At 39.7% G+C, this 23,183-nt stretch overlaps 1 protein-coding gene across 1 annotated transcript in view; it reads left to right on the top strand.

Moving 5' to 3' along the window:
* Positions 1-564: 564 nt before the first annotated feature.
* cep170.S (centrosomal protein 170kDa S homeolog) overlaps positions 565-23,183 on the top strand; it is a 97,392-nt gene continuing 74,773 nt past the window's right edge. The window contains exons 1-4 of the mRNA XM_018265340.2: positions 565-870; positions 13,590-13,737; positions 14,123-14,212; positions 22,480-22,558. Of these exons, the coding sequence (XP_018120829.1) occupies positions 13,633-13,737; positions 14,123-14,212; positions 22,480-22,558 (274 nt within the window). The 5' untranslated portion in view covers positions 565-870; positions 13,590-13,632. The remainder of the gene's footprint in view (positions 871-13,589; positions 13,738-14,122; positions 14,213-22,479; positions 22,559-23,183) is intronic.

Here is a 23,183-nt window from a genome sequence, read left to right as displayed (position 1 = left end):
GGCGATTTGTTGTCGGGGCGACAGATCTCCCCGAATCTGCCCGTGTGTCCTTACCCTTAATGTTCTTGATTGGCCGTACTCACTACATCTTACTGTATTTAATGTAGATTGGGTGCCAACAACTCACTTTATGAAGTGCTTTACTATCAGTGCCCACTGCCACTTCTTGTTTACAGTATACTTTGGTGTCCGTTTCCAATGTCTTTCACTGTATAAAAACAGATAAATGGTGCCTTAAATATCTGTTATATTTACAAATAACTTTAAAACCAGTAAGCATTTTTTACCTTGGGTATATTTAAAGGTTGCTTAAAATGACAATTTGTTTGGCAAAATGTTTTTTTTTTCATGTTAACAGTTTCAAGTAGAGAGATGATTTCATACTGACAAATACACGCCTCTGACAAAAATGTTAGTAAAATCGTAATAATTTACCGATTCATAAAATAAGGTAAATGCTTTCCCCTCAAGGAGCGGTATCCAAATAAATATACAGATAAAAGAAACGTACTACTAGTTTGTATGTCACTGTACGTTACAGTTTACGCACTGACATACTCCACCCAGTAGCAAAGCGTTGCAGTCGAATGCAGTCCTTTGCACATGCGCATTTTAGACTGCCGGCCCCACGCCTTGTCTCGGTGCCGTTAGCCGAAGGGTACCGCTGGGAAATAACGTTCTGAGTGAGCACATCGTGCGACTGTGACATATTAGGTCTTAGATAATTGGAATACTGTCGCTTCTTTTAGTGGCTCATCCTCAAATCAGGCAAAAGCTTGTAATGATGCGTAGGAGAATACACAGTAATATTGTCATCGGTAAAGGAGCTAGCCACTGATTTCACTATCTCAAGTGTTTACGGTGCCAGGGGTGAGTAATAACAGTATAAAAGGACGTGTGTATGGTTGCATGGCGGAGAATACAGAGGTTCTATGTAGGGTGTTACTATTATGTTTACTGGATCCTGACAGCCTACATCCGTTCTTATCCCTGCATTGTTAGGGCTGACTCGTAAATATTCACCTACTGGAGTATGGCTTTATGTGTGCTGTTTTCTGCCCAGATTTAAAATATGTCGCTCGTTTGCAGTGGAATCGGAACCCCGCCCAATACCGTGTGCAGAGTATTTGTGTTTTTTTTTTATTATTCATACATAAATATTTAATTAGATATACACACGGCCTTAGTTTTGGTGTACGGCTGCTGCCACTCTTTGTCTTATTTTTTAATCCTTTCACTGGCATGTCTCTTCCATTTTAAATGTGCTATGTTGGAAAATCTAGAGCGATTGCTAAATGAAAGAAGGTATGAAAATGTATTCTATAGAAAGTGTTAGATTAATACAGTCAGCACTGGGCTGCTTCATGGTGTGCCGAAACAGAATAAAATCTGCCTTAGCAAAATCATTTTATCTTTATACTAAAAATATCTTGAAATAGAACATCTGCTTCTGTTAAAATGGTTAGCAGCTTTTCTTTTCAAATATAACTTTCATAATGGGAAGTGGATATGTCTTACATAAGTCTAAATTATGTCTGAATGGCCCTTATTGTGTAGCACCATCCATGACAGTAATGGAGGAATGTAAAATTGGTTGCTAACACAAAAATTGTTTGCCATTCATTCGCAATGCAAATAAATGTTTTCAAAGTGAACAATTTTGCCTTTGCGAACACTTTGCTCCTCGCACGACAGTAGGATAGCAATTGGCAATTTTAAAGTTTTGTGATAGTATGCTGTATATGTAATAAAGCTTCTTAAAGGAGAAGGAAAGTCAAAAATGATATTAGGCTCCAAGTATTGCCAATGACAAGTATGTATCTGTGCCAGTATCCTTTCCCTCATTAGTTTTTATAGTAATATTTTACCATTTTTTTAAAAATAAGTTTAAACATGTATAAATACCCTGTCTGCAGTCCAGAAATCTGTGAGAATAGGGCATGCACATGCGCAGAATGGATCGGCAGTGCCCTGTGCATGCGCAGAAAAAACCTCTGAGTTCCGTGCTTAGTACTGACATTTTTGTCATGTGATCTCTGCTGACATCAGCGCTGACCTCTCTCATCCAGCCCCATTCTGTAAGCTGCCAATAGCGCTCGTGCTTCCCCGTTGCTAAGCAACTAAGGGAAGCATTTTTATCTCCTGCGCTCGCTCTGGTTTTCATTCAGACATTGTCAGCGAGCGAGCACAGAAGTTAAAGGGGTCAAGGAGTCACGAAGGCAGCGCATGCGCACTACCCAGAGCATGCGCAGGACGGAAATGACGCAACTAGGTTAAAATGGCGGCGCCAAACTATGACAAGCGCCACATCTTCGAAATGAAAGTGCACGGATACAGCAGCAATATGCAAATTTTAAATATAGCGTTTCAGGAGGGGGCCTATTGATGAACCCAATGAAGTAGGAATTATTTTTTTACTTTCCTTCTCCTTTAATGAAAAAGTTTTACGTTTACGCCACCTTCAAGTTAAAGGTTCGCAATGCGCAATTAAGATTCGCAATGCAATCAAAGTCTAATGGAAATATAACATTGCCACATGTTATTTTTTATTCTTATTTATGTGCAAATTTGTTATCTTTGAAAATTTTATTATATTTTCCCCTTAGTCTTTAAGATTATTGGTGCTTGAGTTAAGTTGCCTCTATGCACATTTTTTCTTAGATATTGTGGTAATTATGGTTTTACCTACATATGCATGTACAGTATATCTTCTTAAACACATACGAAAGTGTGAGGATGTGACACAAAAAAAGAAAATATTTTTGTTACCTCTGAGAATGTTGTCATGTGACTGTAGGACCATCCCTCATATGCGTATAAGTAGAAGTGTTTATCAGCTGAGTATATTCAACATTAAAGAGCGTCATTTCAGGAATTTAATTTTGTCAGATGAAAAAGGAAAATCTTTAATACGTGAAAAATTTTAAGTGGTTTTAAAGCTCAAAGTGTATAATTGCAATGGAAAGCAGTATTTGTGCATTTCTTCACTACTGTTAAAAATGATTTAGCAGAAGTCAGTTTGCCTGGATGTCTTGCATGCTTCTACACATGTCTGTTAATCAGCTGACTTCTGATCCTAGTTTTGATAGATCTAACAGAGCAGAATAGCAAGGAACAGATATTTACTGATATAGCAGTTACATTCACAAAAAACATTAAAATCATTAAAAATATGTAATAAATGTTGAAAAGGTGTAACTATATGTTCTGCAACACTTTACAGAGATTGTATATTATTCACATTTGAAGTGAGAAATTTATGTGAAAGTTTAAGACAGGGGTGCCCAAAAGGTAGATCGGGATCAACCAGTAGACCTTATGCTGGTGATCAGTAGATCTCAAGACACTTTTAACAAACAGCTTGTCTAAATCACCTATTCCATGCTTTTCATTCAGATATTTAACATGCTAAGGTTACATAAGAAATAGGTGTTTGTTAAATATAGCAATATACATTTTCCTATAAATCAATATTTAAGGAATATTTTCCATGGAACAAAATGCTAACAATGCTTTTATGGATGTAGATCAGTGCTGTCCAATTTATGTGGTACCGAGGGCTGAAATTTTTGTGGCCTACGTGGTGGAGGGCCGATAATGGAAGTCAGTGTTGATCACTCCTCCTTTTAAACCACACCCACTGTAAACCATGCCCATGTTACCACAAGCTCATATCCACATTAACGGTGGTAGAACACCAAAAAACCAAATGGTTGGTGCTCACTGCAGGGATATCCCGAATCAAAGTCACGTTAAAACATACCCGTAAATCCATATGCCTCCTCCTCCCCTGTGGATAATACAACAACCCCCAACACATGATTAAACACCTTAGGGGCCCCTAACAACAATTTCCAAATGCTAACAAACCCCCAGAACAAACCCCTACCAGGCTTACATCCCACAGGTAGTGTATGGCAAGCAGAGAATGGCACACCCAAGCAACACTGGGCAAGCAGAGAATGGCACACACAAGCAGCACTGGGCAAGCAGAGAATGGCACACCGAAGCAGCAGCACGGGGGCAAGCAGAGAATGGCAAACCGAAGCAGCACTGGGCAAGCAGAGAATGACACACTCAAGCAGCACTGGGCAAGCAGAGTATGGCACACACAAGAAGCACTGGGCAAGCAGAGTATCACACGCAAGAAGCACTGGGAAAGCAGAGACTGGCACACCCAAGCAGCACTAGGCAAGCAGAGAATGGCACACACAAGCAGCACTGGGCAAGCAGAGTATGGCACATACAGGCCATGAAAAATAATTTTCATTAAAAAATCAGTTCACTGTAAAAATAAAAACTGGGTAGATAGACTGTGCAAAATCAAAAATGTTTCTAATATAGTTAGCCAAAATGTGTGATTAGGTAGACAAATTATCTTGTGGAGCTTGGCATGTCTTGGTATATAAATACTAATGACGGAATTAATGGTAGATGGAGGGCCTTAAATAGTTCAGGGATCTCGGCTCTATGATTAAGGAAAAGCCTTCCATTGTAATTTTCTGGAAGTTTTGCCTTTGCCGCATACAACTTCAGGAAGACAGTGAGTGGTGAATGTGTGGCCAAAGTCTTGGTGTAGGGAGGAAGGGTTTGGTTTCCTAGAGTATTGGGCTGATATTACCTTGGGTTACAATCTATATATCACTGACGGATTGCACCCCAATGTAAAGGTAACTAGCTGTCTAATTCCATGGAAGTGCCATTCAGTGACTACTAAAGCAAATAAAGTATTGTATTGATTGATTGTTAATTATTTATTATTGTTATTAAAGATTTAGATTAACAGAAACTAGTACATTGGGCATCAGATTAGTCAGTCAAGTAGAATCAATTTTGCATTATTTTCTATAAAAAATGTTAACAAAACTGTAAGCAAACCTTTTCAACAGTAGTTTACAGAACACTGAAGTAGTGTAGTATATACAGTTAGGTCCATAAATATTTGGACAGAGAAACTTTTTTCTAATTTTGGTTCTGTTTGGTTACCACTATGAATTTTAAATTAAACAACTCTGAAGTTGAACTGCAGACTTTAAGCTTTAATTCAGTGGGTTGAAAAAAAAGATTGCATAAAAATGTGAGGAACTAAAGCCTTTTTTTAACACAATCACTTAATTTCAGGGGCTCAAAAGTAATTGGATAATTGACTCAAAGGCTATTTCATGGGCAGGTGTGGGCAATTCCTTTGTTATGTCATTATCAATTAAGCAGATAAAAAGCCTCCATGCAGGTGAAACAAGCCATCCTTAAGATGCAAAAACAGAAAAAACCCATCCGAGAAATTGCTACAAAATCAGGATTGGCAAAATCTACAGTTTGGTACATCTGGAGAAAGAAAGCACTGGCGAACTCAGCAACTCAAAAAGACCTGGACATCCACGGAAGGCAACAGTGGTGGATGATCGCAGAATCATTTCCATGGTGAAGAGAAACCCCTTTTCAACAGCCAAACAAGTGAACGACATTTTCCAGGAGGTAGGCATATCGATATCCAAGTCTACCATAAAGAGAAGACTAAATGACAGTAAATACATAGTGTGCACTGCAAGGTGCAAACCACTCTTAAAGGACCAGTAACACCATTTTTAATTCTTAAAAAAAAAAAAAAAAAAAACACGAATGCATATATACTTACCTCCAATATGCTGATCTTTCCTGCTGTTTGGACATAGGAAAAAACTGGAACTGGCACTGTCCCACAGCATCCAAAGGGTCTCCTCGATTTTCTTGCTTGTTCTCCCCCTACGTGCGCACTGCTGGGTCTCTCTTCCGGGACCAGACTTCTGAGTTTGTGACGTCACTTCTGGAAGTTACCCCTTCACAAACTGCCTTTAACCCCCGCACTGTTGTACTCCACACAGCCCTCATTGCTTCCCTCTCTGCCTGCAGCCTCTCTTGCCCAGCATTTCTATCTCTCTAAGCAGCATCTCTTGTCCTGGTTGCGTAGCCGTTCTGATACATTCCCTCCCCCAGCATTTCTCTCTCTCCCCACTCTTTTGCCCAGCCGTTATGTTTCGTTCCCTCCCCCCAGCATGTCTCTCTCTCCCCGCAGAATCTTTTGTCAACCCTTTCCATTCCAGAATTTCTCTCTCCCCCGCAGTGTTTCCCTCCCCTCAGCCTCTCTGCCGGTAGCCTGTCACCTCAGCCTTTCTCCCCCCACAGCGTTTCTGTCCCCACAGGCTTTCCCTCCCCTCAGCCTCTCTGCCGGCAGCCTGTCACCTCAGCATTTCTCCCCCCACAGCGTTTCTGTCCGCACAGGCTTTCCCTCCCCTCAGCCTCTCTGTCGGCAGCCTGTCTCCTCGGCTTTTCTCTCCCCTCAGGCTCTCTGCCAGCAGTCTGTCACCTCAGCCTTTCCCACCCTGCAGTGTTTCTGTCCCTCAGCCTCAGCTAGATTGGACTTTGCTAAGAAACATCTTAAAAAGCCAGCACAGTTCTGGAAAAAAATTCTTTGGACAGATGAAACCAAGATCAACCTCTACCAGAATGATGGCAAAAAAAAGTATGGAGAAGGTAAGGAACAGCTCATGATCCTAAGCATCACATCATCTATAAAACATGGCGAAGGCAGTGTGATGGCTTGGGCGTGCATGGCTGCCAGTGGCACTGGGACACTAGTGTTTATCGATGATCTTACACAGGACAGAAGCAGCTGAATGAATCCTGAGGTGTTCAGATCCAGCTAAATGCAGTCAAATTGATTGGGAGGCGTTTCATAATACAGATGGACAATGACCCAAAACATACAGCCAAAGCAACCCAGGAGTTTATTAAAGCAAAGAAGTGGAATATTCTTGAATGGCCAAGTCAGTCACCTGAGCTGAACCCAATTGAGCATGCATTTTACTTGTTGAAGACTAAACTTCAGACAGAAAGGCCCACTAAAAAACAAGAACTGAAAGCCGCTGCAGTAAAGGTCTGGCAGAGCATTAAAAAGGAGAAAACCCAGAATCTGGTGATGTTCAAGATTTCAGTCTGTCATTGCCAACAAAGGGGTGGGGTTTCAACCAAGTATTAGAAATTAACATTTTATTTTTAGTTTATTAATTCATCCAATTACGTTTGAGCCCCTGAAATGAAGTGATTGTGTTAAAAAAGGCTTTAGTTCCTCACATTTTTATGCAATCTTTTTTGTTCAACCCACTGAATTAAAGCTGAAAGTCTACAGTTCAACTGCATCAGAGTTGTTTAATTTAAAATGAATTGTTGTAATGTACAAAACCAAAAGTAGAAAAAAAGATGTCTCTGTTCAAATATTTATGGACCTAACTGTACATTACATAATTTCCATAAGAAACCCCAATAGCATTGCGTTTCAGGAGAGAGGGAGTTTGGATGGATTTAGAGGCACAACTGTCAGATTACCTTTAAAAAGTGGATTGGGTTACATTTTTTTAATATTTCACTATTGGGATTATCTTTCTTGGCCTAAGCTTGGATGCCTGTGGGGATATATTGACTGTGGAATGGACGTTGGAAGGCTGATTTAATTAATCAAACGTCGAATTTCGAATAAATGTGATCTTTTTAAAGGAAAAGTTCAATGTAAAAATATAAACTGGGTAAATAGGCTGTGCAAAATAAAAAATGTTTCTAATATAGTTAGTTAGCCAAAAATGTAATCTATAAAGGCTGGAGTGACTGGATGTCTAACATAATATCCAGAATCCAACTTCCTGCTTTGCAGCTCTCTCACTCTGAGTTAAGCTGACCATAGACGCAAAGATCTGTTTTGGACTGTGTGTGGAGAGTCCCGACATTGTTCGTCCCGGTCGTTTGGTCGATCGGCCAGGTTAAACGATTTCTGACGGCTGCCGATAATTTTCTCTGCATGTATTGCCAATCGACGATTTTCCGTGGGAGACTGTCACCAGCTTTGTCGGACATAACTTTCGTACGATTGCTGTCAGGGGCAGAACATCGGATTCAAAAGCTACAGTTATGACCCAGGTAGCCCCTCTCAAGTCACTGATTGGTTACTGCCTGGTAACCAATCAGTGGAAACCAAAACAGCTGCAAAGCAAGAAGTAGTGTTCTGGCTATTCTGTTACACATCCAGTCACTCTAGCCTTTATACATTACATTTTTGGCTAATTAACTATATATGCACAGCCTATTTCTTTACCCAGTTTTTATTTTTATACTGAACAATTCCTTTAAAATTCAAATATACTTACAATTTGACTGGGAGGTTATTTAAGAAAAAATATGAATTGATAATATTGTATTGAATGGTTCCGACCCGAAAATTCAAATCATATATGTTTCATATGAATCTAAAAAACACTTGAATGTCAGGAAGGCTATTAACATCTTCAAATGGCTAAACGGACCTCTACCATTGACTTGTACATGAGTTTGCCAGGTTTTAGGTGGAGAATATTCAATTTAGGTCAGTTTCTATGACTGAGATGTGATAAATCTCACATTCGAATTTACATTCGAATAGAGGGATTAAAATTTGAATGTGTGAAACTCATTTTGAAAAAACAAAATGAACAAAAAACGAAAAAACAAATGTTTTGAAATTCGAATTTACTATTCGACCCTAATCTGCCCCTTACTGTAACTGTGATCACTAATAATCCCAGGTTTTTAAATGTGAGTTTAAAGGGATACTTTAGGAAAACATGTTTTTTTTCAAAACACATCAGTTAAAAGTGCTTTTCTGGCAGAATACTGTACTGAAATACGTTTTTTAAAAGAGCAAACAGATTTTTTATATTTCATTTTGAAAGTTGCTGTGGGGCTCACCGTTTCCCAGGTGCCCCCAGTCATTTGGCTTTGGGACATCAGTCACTCTTTACTGATTCACGCTAAAAGTTAATGATATCACCCCCTTCCCTACCACAGCTGCTTATCAGTAGAACAATGGGAAGGTAACCAGATAACAGTTCCCTGACGTAAGACAAAAGCTCCCTGGTAGATATAAGAACAGCACTCCGTAGTACAAATCCAAGTCCCACTGTGACTCTCTAGTCACACTTAGCAGGAGAAATAATAGCCCGTCTGAAAGCTGTTCCATTGCGAAGTGCTGGCTCTTTCTAAAATCACATGACCAGGCCGTCTGCAGATGGGTCAACCCAGTGCTCACTGGGCTTTAGTTAACGTTCAGCTTTTTCTTAGCCTGTGTTTTTATACACAGATAGTGAAACAGCCCAGCGTGACTTTAGCCTTATATGCTCTCCTTCTCTATTTTTTTCAATTTTTGTTCTCCTTTCCTATTCTCCTTAGCTATCTCCATTTCTGGTTGACACTTGTCAGCTTTCTTTATCTGGTTGTCACATAGTTGCACCCAATTAAGCTCTTAACTTCCATGCAAGCAATATGGTTGCACCTGTTGTTTGGTGAAATTTAAAATATTTCAATATAAAATATAAATATCCTAATTTTGCTTTTTATCATGTTAGCTGTCTTTAGGAAAAATTCTTGGATTTGGCTTGTGTAATGTGCACACTGTATTATATGTTTTTAATTAACATCTGCATTGACACTTTGCAACACAATTTGTAATTCTCACAATTTATCAGATAGTGTTGGCACTCTAAATTCTGCTTATAAACAGAATATAGTTCCCCATTAAATTTTAGATCAGCAAGGTATACTTACTATATAACCTGTATCATATTAGGTTCCTGGTTCTGGCTGGGGGTCAGCTGGTTGATGAAAACAAAATAAAAGCGCAGATTCTGAACTCATATTTTTCATCTGTCTACACAAATGAGGAACCAGTAAGTGAAGGTTTCCTTCTTAACAGTCCCAATTCTAGTAATACAACTAATGATGCATGGTTCACACATGAAGAAATTCAAAAGAGACTAGAACATGTAAAGATTAACAAAGGTCCAGGGCCAGATGGTATTCATCCCAGGGTAATTAGCGAGCTTAGCACTGTGATTGCCAAACCTCTTTACTTAATTTTTCAGGATTCATTGAGATCTGGCATAGTGCCGAGAGACTGGCGAATTGCTAATGTGGTGCCTCTATTCAAAAAAGGATCCCGTTCTCAGCCTCAAAACTATAGGCCAGTTAGTCTGACGTCAGTGGTAGGAAAGCTTTTCGAAGGGTTAATAAAGGATAAGATACTGGACTTCATAGCAAATCATAATACTATGAGTTTGTGCCAGCATGGTTTTATGCGTAATAGATCTTGCCAGACTGACTTAATTTCTCTTTATGAGAATGTAAGTAGAGACCTCGATTCTGGGATGGCAGTGGGATGTGGGATGTGATTTACTTAGACTTTGCTAAAGCATTTGATACAGTGCCACACAAAAGGTTACTGGTTAAATTAAGGAATGTTGGCCTGGAACATAGTATTTGTACCTGGATAGAGAACTGGCTAAAAGATAGACTACAAAGAGTGGTGGTAAATTGAACATTTTCTAATTGGACCAGTGTTGTTAGTGGAGTACTACAGGGCTCTGTACTAGGTCCCTTGCTTTTCAACTTGTTTATTAATGACCTGGAGGTGGGCATTGAAAGTACTGTTTCTATTTTTGCAGATGATACTAAATTGCGCAGAACTATAGGTTCCATGCAGGATGCTGCCACTTTGCAGAGTGATATGTCTAAACTGGAAAACTGGGCAGCAAACTGGAAAATGAGGTTCAATGTTGATAAATGCAAGGTTATGCACTTTGGCAAAAATAATATAAATGCAAGTTATACACTAAATGGCAGTGTGTTGGGAGTTTCCTTAAATGAGAAGGATCTAGGGGTCTTTGTAGATAACACGTTGTCTAATTCTGGGCAGTGTCATTCTGTGGCTACTAAAGCAAATAAAGTTCTGTCTTGCATAAAAAAGGGCATTAACTCAAGGGATGAAAACATAATTATGCCTCTTTATAGGTCCCTGGTAAGGCCTCATCTGGAGTATGCAGTTCAGTTTTGGACTCCAGTCCTTAAGAGGGATATAAATGAGCTGGAGAGAGTGCAGAGACGTGCAACTAAATTGGTTAGGGGGACGGAAGACTTAAATTATGAGGGTAGACTGTCAAGGTTTGGGTTGTTTTCTCTGGAAAAAAGGCGCTTGCGAGGGGACATGATTACACTTTACAAGTACATTAGAGGACATTATAGACAAATAGCAGGGGACCTTTTTACCCATAAAGTGGATCACCGTACCAGAGGCCACCTCTTTAGACTAGAAGAAAAGAACTTTCATTTGAAGCAACGTAGGGGGTTCTTCACAGTCAGGACTGTGAGGTTGTGGAATGCACTGCCGGGTGATGTTGTGAGCATGAGTGAGCAGGGAGAGACTCAGACAGCAAGTGATGTCACACCAAGCCAATTCTGCAGCTGCTATCCTAAACAAACATAGAGATTTTAGAGCTTTTTACTCAGGTATGGTAAAACATTCTACAGAATAAATATAGCATTCTAGCTTGCACTATTGCAGCTAATCTATTGGCAGTAAAATACCTCCGTAGCTTTCCTTCTCCTTTAAAGGAGAACAAACCCCCCCTAATGTGAAAAGTTCCTTCCACTGCCCTTCATAGGGCCCCCTCCCTGCTTCCTCCCCCACATAGTGCATTAGTGAAAAATGTGCCCCTAATTGTGCAACTCGCATATATGTAGCACAACTGAGCTAAAGGGCGCGTCAAGGGCGTAGTCTTCCAGAAGGGAACGCAGACATGGAGATATTTGGCTCATGCGCGGTTAGAGCCAGTCTGGTGTTCGCATCAACTGCACATGTGCTGTAAATGGCCGAAAGGAAGAGGATCCAAGGATGCAAAGATTGGGCCATCGAGCTCTAGTGCACTACTCTGCATAATTGTGGGCACTTTTTTCACTAATGCACTATGCGGGGAGGAAGCAGGGCGGGGGCACATTGGAGGGTAGTGGAAGGGACTTTTCACATTGGGGGGGGGTTAGCTCTCAAGTACTCATTAAAAACACTCCTGCTGTGTTATACAGTGCTATTGCTATTCTTGTTAATAAAGATAGACCAATTGGCATATGGCCATACAGTGGATGACATAACATTGTTGTAAGCAAAGTCACATTCTACTTCCTGTGCCTACAAGCAAAACAAATCATCATCCCATTGCGAAACCTTCTGAATAAAGAGGTGCTTCTTATCTAATGCCTAACAAAGTCTACAGCTGGGGGTAAGGGGGAATACAGTGTATGCTAGTTTATTCTTACACTTAAAAGAATAAAAAAAGTACAAGCTTAGAATAAATTTTATAGAAACCATAACATTTAGCAAAGCTGTGCATTTGGATTTTTCTAAATATGTCCTTTTTGGGGTTTCATGTTGTTTTTGGAGCCTTTACAACGCAAAAGCAGCTAGTGTGTTTAATACACAGTAACGAAAATGATAAACATTACAGTACTTATTCATTAACAAAAAATTGCAGAACAGGCAAGAGAAGGCAGGCTTCCACCAGGCAATAACTATAAGTAAAATTATTATTTTACATGCATAGCCTTATGCATTTCGTGTTACAAACACTAAGGGGCAGATTTATATTTTTTTTTTATAAGGTCAAAGTGAAAATTCAAATGAAATAAATTAGAATTTCTAGCTATTTTTTGTGTACACTCGACTAGGGAATAGTCTAAATTTGATTCTAATGTGAAAAAAAAAATCAAAAATTAGACTTTTGAAATTTATCATGTACTTTCTCTTTAAAAATTCGAATCCGACCATTCGCCATCTAAAACCTGCCGAATTGCTATTTTAGCCTATTTTAGCCTAGAACCCATTTGGAGTCAGTTAGTGGACTTTGAAAAATGTAAGTGTTTTTTTGGGAAATGTGATATTACTTTGATTCGAACATTTCAAATTCGATCGAAAACGGACCTCTTTGGCCAAAAAAAAGTTTGATTTAATTTCGGTTGGTCTTTTTGAATTCAAATTTCGAAGTTTTTCAAATTCGACCCTTGATAAATCTGCCCCTAAGTCATAGGTTAACTACGAACAGTTATGAACACAGTATTTAAACACAAATATAACAAACCAATAACACTTCCATGTAATCAATAACAAATCAGCAACAGTTAGTCAGTTAAGAACATACATTTCAATTAGGGCTATAACCACACCCCCATATGATGTAGTGGATGGCATCCACTTTATTCCCCGGTGGAAGGTTGCCTTGATTTGAGTGCCTGAAATTTTTGGTTTTGAACCACTCCCCTTGCTGTGAATACTCAGGGCAGTGCACCTGGACCTCTCCCATTACCTGATGAGTTTCTATTTGTTGTTGGACTACCATATTTTGTATATATAGTTATTATTCATTGTTCTCATTTTTGAGTCTCTGCATGCCACAAATACTTTGGAAATCCTATGCATACCGACACATGTTCAGAATACCCGTGGTATTCATGTTTAGGAAGTTTTATCTTGGAACCTTATCAAATGTTGAATGCTGCAAATTGGAAGTTTATAGGTAATTTGTCAGGATTTATTTATTTAAAAAAAAAAAAGCGCTAACTTTAAAAAAGCATTGCAGTTTGGTAAATTGAAAATAAAAATGAAGATCAGTAGAAGAGTTGCCAAGAATAAGACATACAATGGCTTTCTAAATGTTAACCAAAAGGTGTTTACTGTTATGATCTTCATGTTTTGTGTTGTTTAGGATGATGTAAATAGTGGAAGAGTCGTGATTATAAGAAGGAAAAATGAGCTTTACATCCTGGTTTTTGGTAAGCAGTGAGGGCACACGCCACAGGTTGCCACGAGAAATGATTTTTGTTGGAAGAGATGACTGTGAGCTGATGTTACAGGTAATTTTTCAGCATCATAATAGCCAACCTCAAATAGCAAATTAGCAATAATAAAAATAGCATATTTGTATTTTTTGTAGGTATGGCACTTAGGAGCAGTAATATAGTTACCTTATAAACTGGCCAGTCCATAAATGTTACCTTAGAAAGTGTACTGCTTATAACAGTAAGGTCATACCAGAGGGGGAAATTTGCATTATAGTAGGGATGACTCTGGGCAAACCGTTAAATAATTTCCACAAAGTATAATTAATAAATAAATTATTTTCTCATGGACTATAATATGCTCATGATAGGATGGTATTTGCATGCCACAAGACGTCACAAGAATATGTATTTATCAAATTGAAATAACCTTTCCTAATCTTTAAAATTTTGTTTTTAGTCAAGGAGTGTGGACAAACAGCATGCTGTGGTGAACTATGATGCCTCTAATGATGTGCATATGGTAAAAGATTTGGGGAGCCTTAATGGGGTGAGTATGGTTTTTATAACCCTTAGGTTAAATGCAAAATGAAGATCTATTCCACTAGAATAGGAAGATGGTAAAGGTAATTTGTGATCCTTAATGGGATGAGTATAGTTTGTATCACCCTTAGGGCAGGGGTGTCCAAACTTTTTGCAACGAGGGCCAGATTTGGTGAGGTGAAAATGTGTGGGGGCCTACCTAACATCCATTCTGAGGTAGCTAGCTTGCGATCAGGATCATTCACTACTAGAAATGGATGTTTAGGAAGTGGAGAAGTGGAGTCTTTGGACTTTTTCTCCACGCCTCATTTAAATAAGAAATTGCGTTGCTGTAATATTTGGGCACATGATTAGTGAAATGATCTGCCACTTGGTCTATACTGTTGCCTGTGTTCTGAAGGTGTTAGTAATAGACACGTACTGGCACATAGTAAATCGCCGCTCTAGCATACTTCTTTAGGGCTGAGGGTGTCAATAGACATACTGACGTGCCAGTACAGTGAACTAAAGATGTATGCAAGAGTGGTGCGTCACTATGTGACAGTACGTGTCTATTGCTAACACCTTCAGCACACAGCCAGCCGTATAGACAGAGTGGCAGATCATTTCACTAATGTGCCCAAATATTACTGCTACAGCTACGCAATTCCTGATCACACTGTGCTGGTGGGCCACAATATTATTAATTTAATGATGGAGGCTGAGGGCCGGTGTAAATTTTAAAATGGGCCGCAATTGGCCCCCGGGCTTGACTTTGGACATGCCTGCCCTTAGGGTAAATGTAAAAGGACGATCATCAATTCCACTAGAATGGGAAATTGGTAAAGCTAGAAGGCAGAGATTTACATAAAATAAGGCTGCAGTGGGACAGGTCTCATTCACAAAACTTAACTAAACCTCTCAGGGGGAAATGTAATATAATTAGCAAACAGCAAAACTTTGCAAATAAAAAAATTGCCTGTTGCAATGTAAACGTTAGTTAGGCTTTTATTGCATTGCGAATCTTAATTGCCCATTGCAAACCTTTAACATTTGCTCTGGAGTTTTGTCAAGTATTTTGTCGCGAAAAATGGTTTGCAGTTGCCAAATTTTAGTACATGCGCTGCAAATGTTCGCAAAAGCAATTTGGACTCCAAAGGAAAGTAGTTGCAGGTCTTTAATCAGTCAAAAATGGCTCAAACATGGTCGCAAAGGTGTATGGGGCTTTTTTGTGCTAACGAAACATATTACGTTCCCCCATTAATTTTAAATTAGTATCGCAAATATCACAATTTTTCACTTGCTTTTTATTTTAGTAACATTTTATAAAACGTAGATTTTAAAAGAGCAGTAAAAGCAATTTTGTAAGCATAGGACTCCTCTCCTCTCCAATCCCATCAACCTGACTCCCAGAACGGCACTGTTCCCCTTTACCTTTTATAGACCCGCCCCGCTGATGACATCACAAAAGGGGCGGGCGCGCAGCTACAAAACTGGAACTCGGAAGCCGGCAGTGTAAGGTGGCGGACAGGGAGAGCAAATTGGGGTTCGAGGTCGGCCCAAACCCAACCAACCTGTGGCTATAGAGACAGCCCGCACATCACTAGTAGGGGCTGAAACTGCTACACAGTAATTATCTGCTATATTTATCGAACAGTAATAGTTTTATAAGGCAGCAGTGTGACTTACAAAGTTTCTACTAGGAAACCTGAGTGGGGTAAAAGACATTATTTGGGTTGTACAGTTTAAAAAGGATAACTTGAAGTTAAACTGCCCCTTTAATAAAATCTTTTAAGACCCCCTCCCCAAAACTGTTAATTTCATAATGAAAGAAAATTAAATTAGTTATAATTGCTATTGAAATCAGTATATGTCAGATTGCTTATCTTCTCTTTGCTTCAGTCCCTGGCTCTGAATATAGTACTTCTACATTATTTCAAGCAGCAGAAAACACAAAGTGATAAAAAAAAATATCGCTTTAAATTGCAATAAAATTTAGATATAACTAAAACCACTGACATTTTTTAATCAATGTATATCAGAAAGGTGCTTAGAACTACATTTTCGTTTATTGTGCCAAAAAAAATCTTTTGCATAGAGGATATATAATATTTTATATTGATAAATAATATGGCTGGAGTTACAATCCAAATCATGAATTAATGTATCACTTATCATAGTAACAGTTCTAATATGATTCTGGTGACATAAGACATAAAGGGCTATGTAATCAAAAGTAGAAAGTTTTTTTTCAGATCTAGACAGCTGTAGCAGAAAGCATTTATTGGTCACTGGTTTAACCCTTTTCCTGCCAGCCGATTTGTCCTAAATTTTTAGACATTTTGTACTCTTTCAGAATGTTGGTGTAATTCCACTTCTGTAAAAAGATATAGGCTTTTAAGTGTCTAATAAAATGAAAAAAATCATGTTTCACATATATCAGAAACATTATTTATTTATTTATTTAGGTTTACCTAAGCATGTGACATACTGGGGCCCCGAAATGTAGACTCCCATTTGACCTATCCGTTCTGTTATTTCATATACTGCAAAATCAACACATTTACATAGACTTGTGGGGGGGGGGCAAAGGTAGACCCCCCCCCCATATGGTCTTTCATTTCAGGTACTGCAAAATCAACACATTTACATCGTTTTGTTGGGGGCAAAGGTTCAACCCAGAAAACCCTAGTTTCGGAAAGTACCCCGAATCCAAAATTGGGTATGCATGTCTTTCTGCTCCAGAGCATAATGCTACAAACCTTTCCTAAATTTAGAGATAAAGGCAGCGGTTTTTACATTTCTGAAAATCGTCCTAATAATATTGCAATTGCCCAGATTTATCTCACCTAATTTCTTATATAAAATTGTAAAACACCCTAAATATTGATGCCAAGGGTCTACTGAACAGTTTGATGCCCAATATGCATAGATATACCAAAGCAGCTGGCATGTGCAGAGACCGAATAAAAATAGTGCATATGAATTTTCTAGGCTGCCGATTCGCATTTTGTGAACAAAGGCCAGTGACTGCGTAGTATGTGCCATAAGACCATCCAAAACCCCCAAAACCATATACTTTTGGAAAGTACACATTCTGACGAATCAAAAATATGTAATTATGTTTTTCTACTCCAAACTACCATACTTCAAAGCTTTTCTAACGTAGAGGTATTTACAAATTTTATGAAAATCAGCTAAAAATTTTGCAGTTTGCCGCATTTTTCTCACACAATATTTTACATACAAAGAAAAATCACACTAAATATGGACGTCAGAAGTCTACCGAATAGTTTGATGCCCAATATTCATATATTTACCAAAGTATGTGGTATTTACAGACCCCAAATGAAAAACGTGCATATGAATTTTCATGCTGGCCAACTCAGCTTCTGAAAACAGAGCCCTGCATTATGTGCCGAACGACCCACAGAAAACCATATATTTTTGGAAAGTACATATTCTGATCAAACAAAGTAAAATACATCTTTCCTGGCCACTATATGTCAACATAAAAACACGGGGTTAATCCCCGGCCCCCGCATAAACCAGAGAACTCCTCCTCCTAAAATACTTTAAATATACCCCCCTCCTAGAGCCAGTAGTCTTTTTTTTTTTTTTTTTTTTCCCTTAGGTGTCAGAGAGTTTTCTTTTTTTTTTTCCTTACCTAGCTTGTGAACCTGTGGCTGCCTCTTGCACGAGCAGGGGTATTTTCCCTGTTTGGAGCGGATCAGGGTCAGTCAAAGCACTCCTTTCAAAAAGGACTGCCACAGACTGCAATGAGGAATGGTTCCCTGTACCTCTTTGAAGGTGAATTTGCCTTTTCTGATTAGCTATGGTAATGCCTCCTCAAGGGTGTTAATGGAACTGTGAGAGTCAGACACTTGTTTCGTACAGTTGAGGTCTTCCCTGTGTTCAGTTAGCTGCCACGCTGGTGCGTCTTTTCGCGCATGCGCAATTTCGCGTAGGCGCCAATACGCGCATGCGCTATTGGTTTTGTCAGACACCAAGACGTCAAGACGCTGGAGATTGTACCTTCTTGGTTTCTTTCTATGGGGGACTAGTTTTTGCTATGTAGGGGAATAGGTTTTTATTGTCAGTCTTGGTTTTACAGTCAGCGCACTAGGGGGGATGGATCTCACTGCCCTAAGCAAAACCACTGCAGGAGCTAGGTAAAAAAAATTTTTTTTTTCTTCTCTCTTCTTCCTTGGATATGTGCGTTGAAAGAGGGGGCAGACAAGCAAGATATTTCTACTGGGCTAGCTGAATTGAAGCAACTGGCAGGTATCATTCTGGAGGCTTCAGTTGATCTGATCCGTTTAACAGCTCGTACCATGGCGCTTTCAGTTACAGCCAGAAGGGCCATATGACTTCGTGTCTGGGGGGCTGATATCCCTTCTAAGCTAAATCTCTGCACCTTACCTTTTGAAGGTGAGAGACTCTTTGGGGCGAAATTGGATGATATCATCTCTAAGTCCTCTGGAGTGAAAAGTTCTTGTTTGCCCCAGGAGACGAAAAGGCCAATAAATCAGTCTTTTAGACCCTCTTTTTTTCAGGGATCAGGCAGAGGAAGATCTTTTGGACCAGCTTCAAAATTCAACACAAGAGAAGGCTTCATGTCTAATTCCTGGTCCAATTCAGGATCATCTGTCTCCAGAGGAAAGGGTAGATACACTCCCACTCCTCCAAAGAAGTCTGCCTGACTATCTGTTTTCAGAAACCTCCAAGGTGGGAGCCAGACTTGGAGGTTTCCTAGGCCAGTGGAAAAAGTCAATAGCCGATCAGTGGGTGCTTTCAATTATCAGATCAGGATACCGAATAGAGTTTCATTCAATTCCCACTCAAACTCGGTTTGTAAAGTCTCCAATTCCTCGGTTGCCAGAGAAAAGGAGACTTTGGACAGATATTTAAAACTACTGCTGGACGAAGCAGTGATTGTTCCAGTTCCGAGGGACAAGATAGGACAGGGTTTTTATTCAATTCTTTTCCTGGTGAAGAAGGCTACAGGGGGATGGAGACCAATATTGGATTTAAAGAAGATCAATGCCTTTGTCGAAGTAAATAAATTCAAGATGGAGTCCATTCATACTGTACTTCCTGTCATTCAGGAAGGGGATTGGATGGTGTCAATCGATTTGCAGGACGCATATCTGCATGTTCCAGTAGCAGCATGCCACTTTCCTTTTCTTCGTTTTGCAGTGGGGGTTCGGCATTTCCAATTCCAATGTCTTCCCTTCAGTCTCTCTACTGCTCCCAGAACCTTCGCAAAGGTATTAGTCCCTCTCATTGCAGAACAGGAAAGAGGGGATACAAGTCTGGCATTACCTGGACGATATCATAATTTTAGCCAAGGACCCAGATTTGCTTGTAATCCACAGACTCTCATGGCTGGCTAATAAGTGTGGAGAAAAGTGTTCTTTTTCCTACGCAGATCATGAAGTATCTGGGGGCTCTGTTCAATACCAAAAAGGGTTCAGTTTCTTTACCTCTAGACAAGGCTCAGAAAATAAAGGAAAAAGTTTCAGCCATGATGGAGAAACAGATGATTTTTGCCAGCGAATTCATGTCAATCCTGGGTCTGATCAACAATTCCAGTTGGGCTCAATGAGACCCCCCTCAACAAGTGTTCCTGAAGCAATGGGACAGATTCCAGAAAAACTGGTCTCAGATTATTCATCTTCCCATAGCTCTGAAGAAAGATCTTAAATTTTGGGTAGATTCAGAAAATCTATTTGGTTTTCCCCTTCGGCAACTGGATTGGGACGTGTTCTTCATAGATGCGTTTTCCCAAGGCTGGGGAGCTCTCCACAATTCTCAGTTCGCTCAGGGCATATGAGATTTTCAAACAGCCAATGTTCCATCAAATATTCTGGAAATAAAGGCAGTCCATCAAGCCTTGATACATTTTGCTCCAGCTTTGGAGCGGAAAGCAGTGAGAGTGAACATAGACAATACAACAGCTGTTGCTTACATAAAGAGGCAGGGGGGCACGAGACGCTCTCGGTTGTTGTTAGAGGTAACCCCAATACTGAATTGGGCAAAAAGAAACCTCAAAGCCTTGTCAGCAGTCCACCTTCCAGGGGTACTGAACCAGAAGGCGGATTTCTTGAGCAGGAATTGGATGAGCAAACACAAGTGGCAGCTCAACCCCCTAGTCTTCCTTCAATTAGTAGAGAAGTGGGGGATGCTGAAGGTGGATCTTATGGCTACACAGAAGAATGCTCAGGTGTCTCTCTTCTATTCAAGGGTTTATCATCCTCAGACCGCAGCGGTGGATGCTCTACTGCAAAGGTGCGATTTCCCGTTGGTGTATCTTTTTCCCACTGTGCCTCTGATATTTTCTCAGCAAATATTAGACAAGTCGACAGTTTCCTTGTCTCAAATTCTGGATTTCCTTCAAAGTGTTCTGGAAAAGGGATTACATTATAGAACTTTGAAGGTTCAGGTATCGGCCATATCGGCAATTTCGGGTACTCGGTGGGCTGAAGATCCAGGTGGGACTCCAAGGAAAGATCTTCCCTCATGGGATCTGCCTTTGGTGCATTCAGCCTTAACTTCATCTCCTTTTGAGCCTTTGGAGGAGATTTCGACATGGATATTGACCTTAAAGGCCGTATTCTTGGTGGCTATTTCTACGGCAGCTAGGGTGAGTCTGCTTTAGGCTTTTTCTATCAAGGAGAATAACATGACCTTTTTCCCGGATAGGCTCATTTTAAAGCCGGATGCTTGTTTCTTACCAAAAGTTGTTTCACCTTTCCATTTAGACCATGAATTGATTCTTCCCACACTTTCTAGCTCTCAAGCTTCAGTGGAAGATCCTCTTCTGTAAAAGGTGGATCCGGTGAGAGCAGTCTCTCAATAGGTCTCCAGGGTGTTTAGGAAGACTGAAAGGGTGTTTATTATTCCAGCAGGGCCAAGAAGGGGTCACCCAGCTTATTGCAAGATGGTTGGTTATTCTCATTTCAAAAGCTTACCAGTCCCAAGGCAAACTAGCTCCAAAGGGGTAAAGGCTCATTCTACTAGGAAAGTGGCTTCCTCCTGGGCAGCTGTAGCACAAGTTTCAACAGAAGAGATTTGCAAAACAGCTGCTTGGAAGTCGATGCGGACCTTCTTAAACCACTATAAGAAGAACGTGAAACCTGTAGGGGGGGAAGCTTTTACATACAGAGTACTTCACTGCGGATCATAAAGTTTCTTAAGCATCATTATGTCCCTCCCTTCTTCTTTCTAACCAATTGCTGGGCACATCCCAGTGTTTTTATGTTGACATATAGTGGCCAGGAAAGAAGAAAATTGTTTTCATACTTATAGTAATTTTCTTTTCCTGGCCACTATTAATGTCAACATACCCTCCCTTCTTTAGGCTATATTATGAGACTACTGGCTCTAGGAGGGGGGTATATTTAAAGTATTTTAGGAGGAGGAGTTCTCTGGTTTATGCCTGTTGGCGGGGATTAACCCGGTGTTTCTATGTTGACATTAATAGTGGCCAGGAAAAGAAAATCACTATAAGTATGACAACAATTTTCTTCTTTCTATACCAATGCACCAAACAGCAAAACTATACTAAAGATACATAAACAATAATGCAGGGATAAAATTGTAATAAACCCCAAAAAAATGTGTAAATCAATGAAATAACAAAATAACTGACCCAACATTGTAATTAGTGGCCAAAATAGATTATCCAATAGTCGCACTGCCAAAATAAACAGTTTTTAGAGTTAAAAATGTAAAAAAATAAAATGTGTATACATGTGTGTGTACACTTCCAAAAGTTGTGTGACAGTGTGTATATAAGTTCAAAAAAAAATGCCACTTACTGTTCCTGGACGATCTGATGACTTGAGGGATTCTGGAGAAGCATGTCTACAGAGTCTCTGCAAGCAGGAAGTGGGTTGGCATCGCAGAGGAAGAAGCACAAGGTAAGGAAGAAGCAGGGCAGCACAGTAGACAAGCGATCCAATGCATCTGCTGCTTTTAGGGCGGCCCTGTGACAATCCTGTCGGGGACCGACATGACAGCCCCCCAGCCTCGTTGGCCGCCGAGGCAGAGTACAGCGCCAATAACTGCAAGTTAAAGACCTTGCCTGCCAGAACGTACGGGGTATGTGCTTGGCAGGCAAAGGGTTAAAAGCATACATGTTATTGTTTGTTGTTAGTTACTATACATGTACAAACTTGGTGCCTTTTATTACATATACAGGGATCGTATTCTGTTCTACCATTCATAATCAGTTTTAAATTATTTTAAAAATGTTGCAAATGTATATATATCATTATTTTTTTTTTATAGACTTTTATAAATGATGTTAGAATTCCTGAACAGACCTACATTACCCTGAAACTTGAAGATAAACTAAGGTTTGGTTATGATATCCTTTTATTGTTTAATTAGTTTTTAAATTAACATCAAAATGTGTCTGATGTATCCACTGGTGTTTTGAAGACCTTTTTTGGTTTTATCCATTTTGAGAACGTAGGTATGAGGTTTTTAACCTCAACCATCCAACTATTTACTAATATGTGCAAAAGAGAATTGCTATGATGATTCTAACTACCTGTAATTGGCAGGAATGTTCAGTCATTATGTTGCCCTGACAAAATGCCCTGTCTGCAATTGTCCTAAAAGGCATTACCTGCCTGTTGACAAGAGTACTTGTCAACAACCAACCGGTGGCTCGTGAGCAACATTTTGCTCACCAACTCCCTATATGTTGCTCTCAGTGACCTCAAAGCAGCTGCTAATTTTTGAATTCCTGGCTTGGAGGTAAGTTTTGGTTGCATAAAACCAGGTGTACTGCCAAACAGTGCATCCTGTAGACTACCAGTCCACATAGGGACTACCAAAGAGCCAATCACAGCTTATTTGGCACCCCATGGACTTTTTTCATGCTTGTGTTGCAAAGCTTTACATTTGAATGTGGCTCACATGTAAAAAGGTTGGGAACCCCCTGGTTTATGGTTTAAAACAATGTTTTAAATGAGCTGACTATAAAT

Source organism: Xenopus laevis, chromosome 5S (genome assembly GCF_017654675.1).
Source record: "Xenopus laevis strain J_2021 chromosome 5S, Xenopus_laevis_v10.1, whole genome shotgun sequence".
In the NCBI taxonomy this organism is placed as follows: Eukaryota; Metazoa; Chordata; class Amphibia; order Anura; family Pipidae; genus Xenopus; species Xenopus laevis.
Note: the sequence above shows the minus strand (reverse complement) of the source record. Positions and strands in the feature narration are given on the sequence as shown.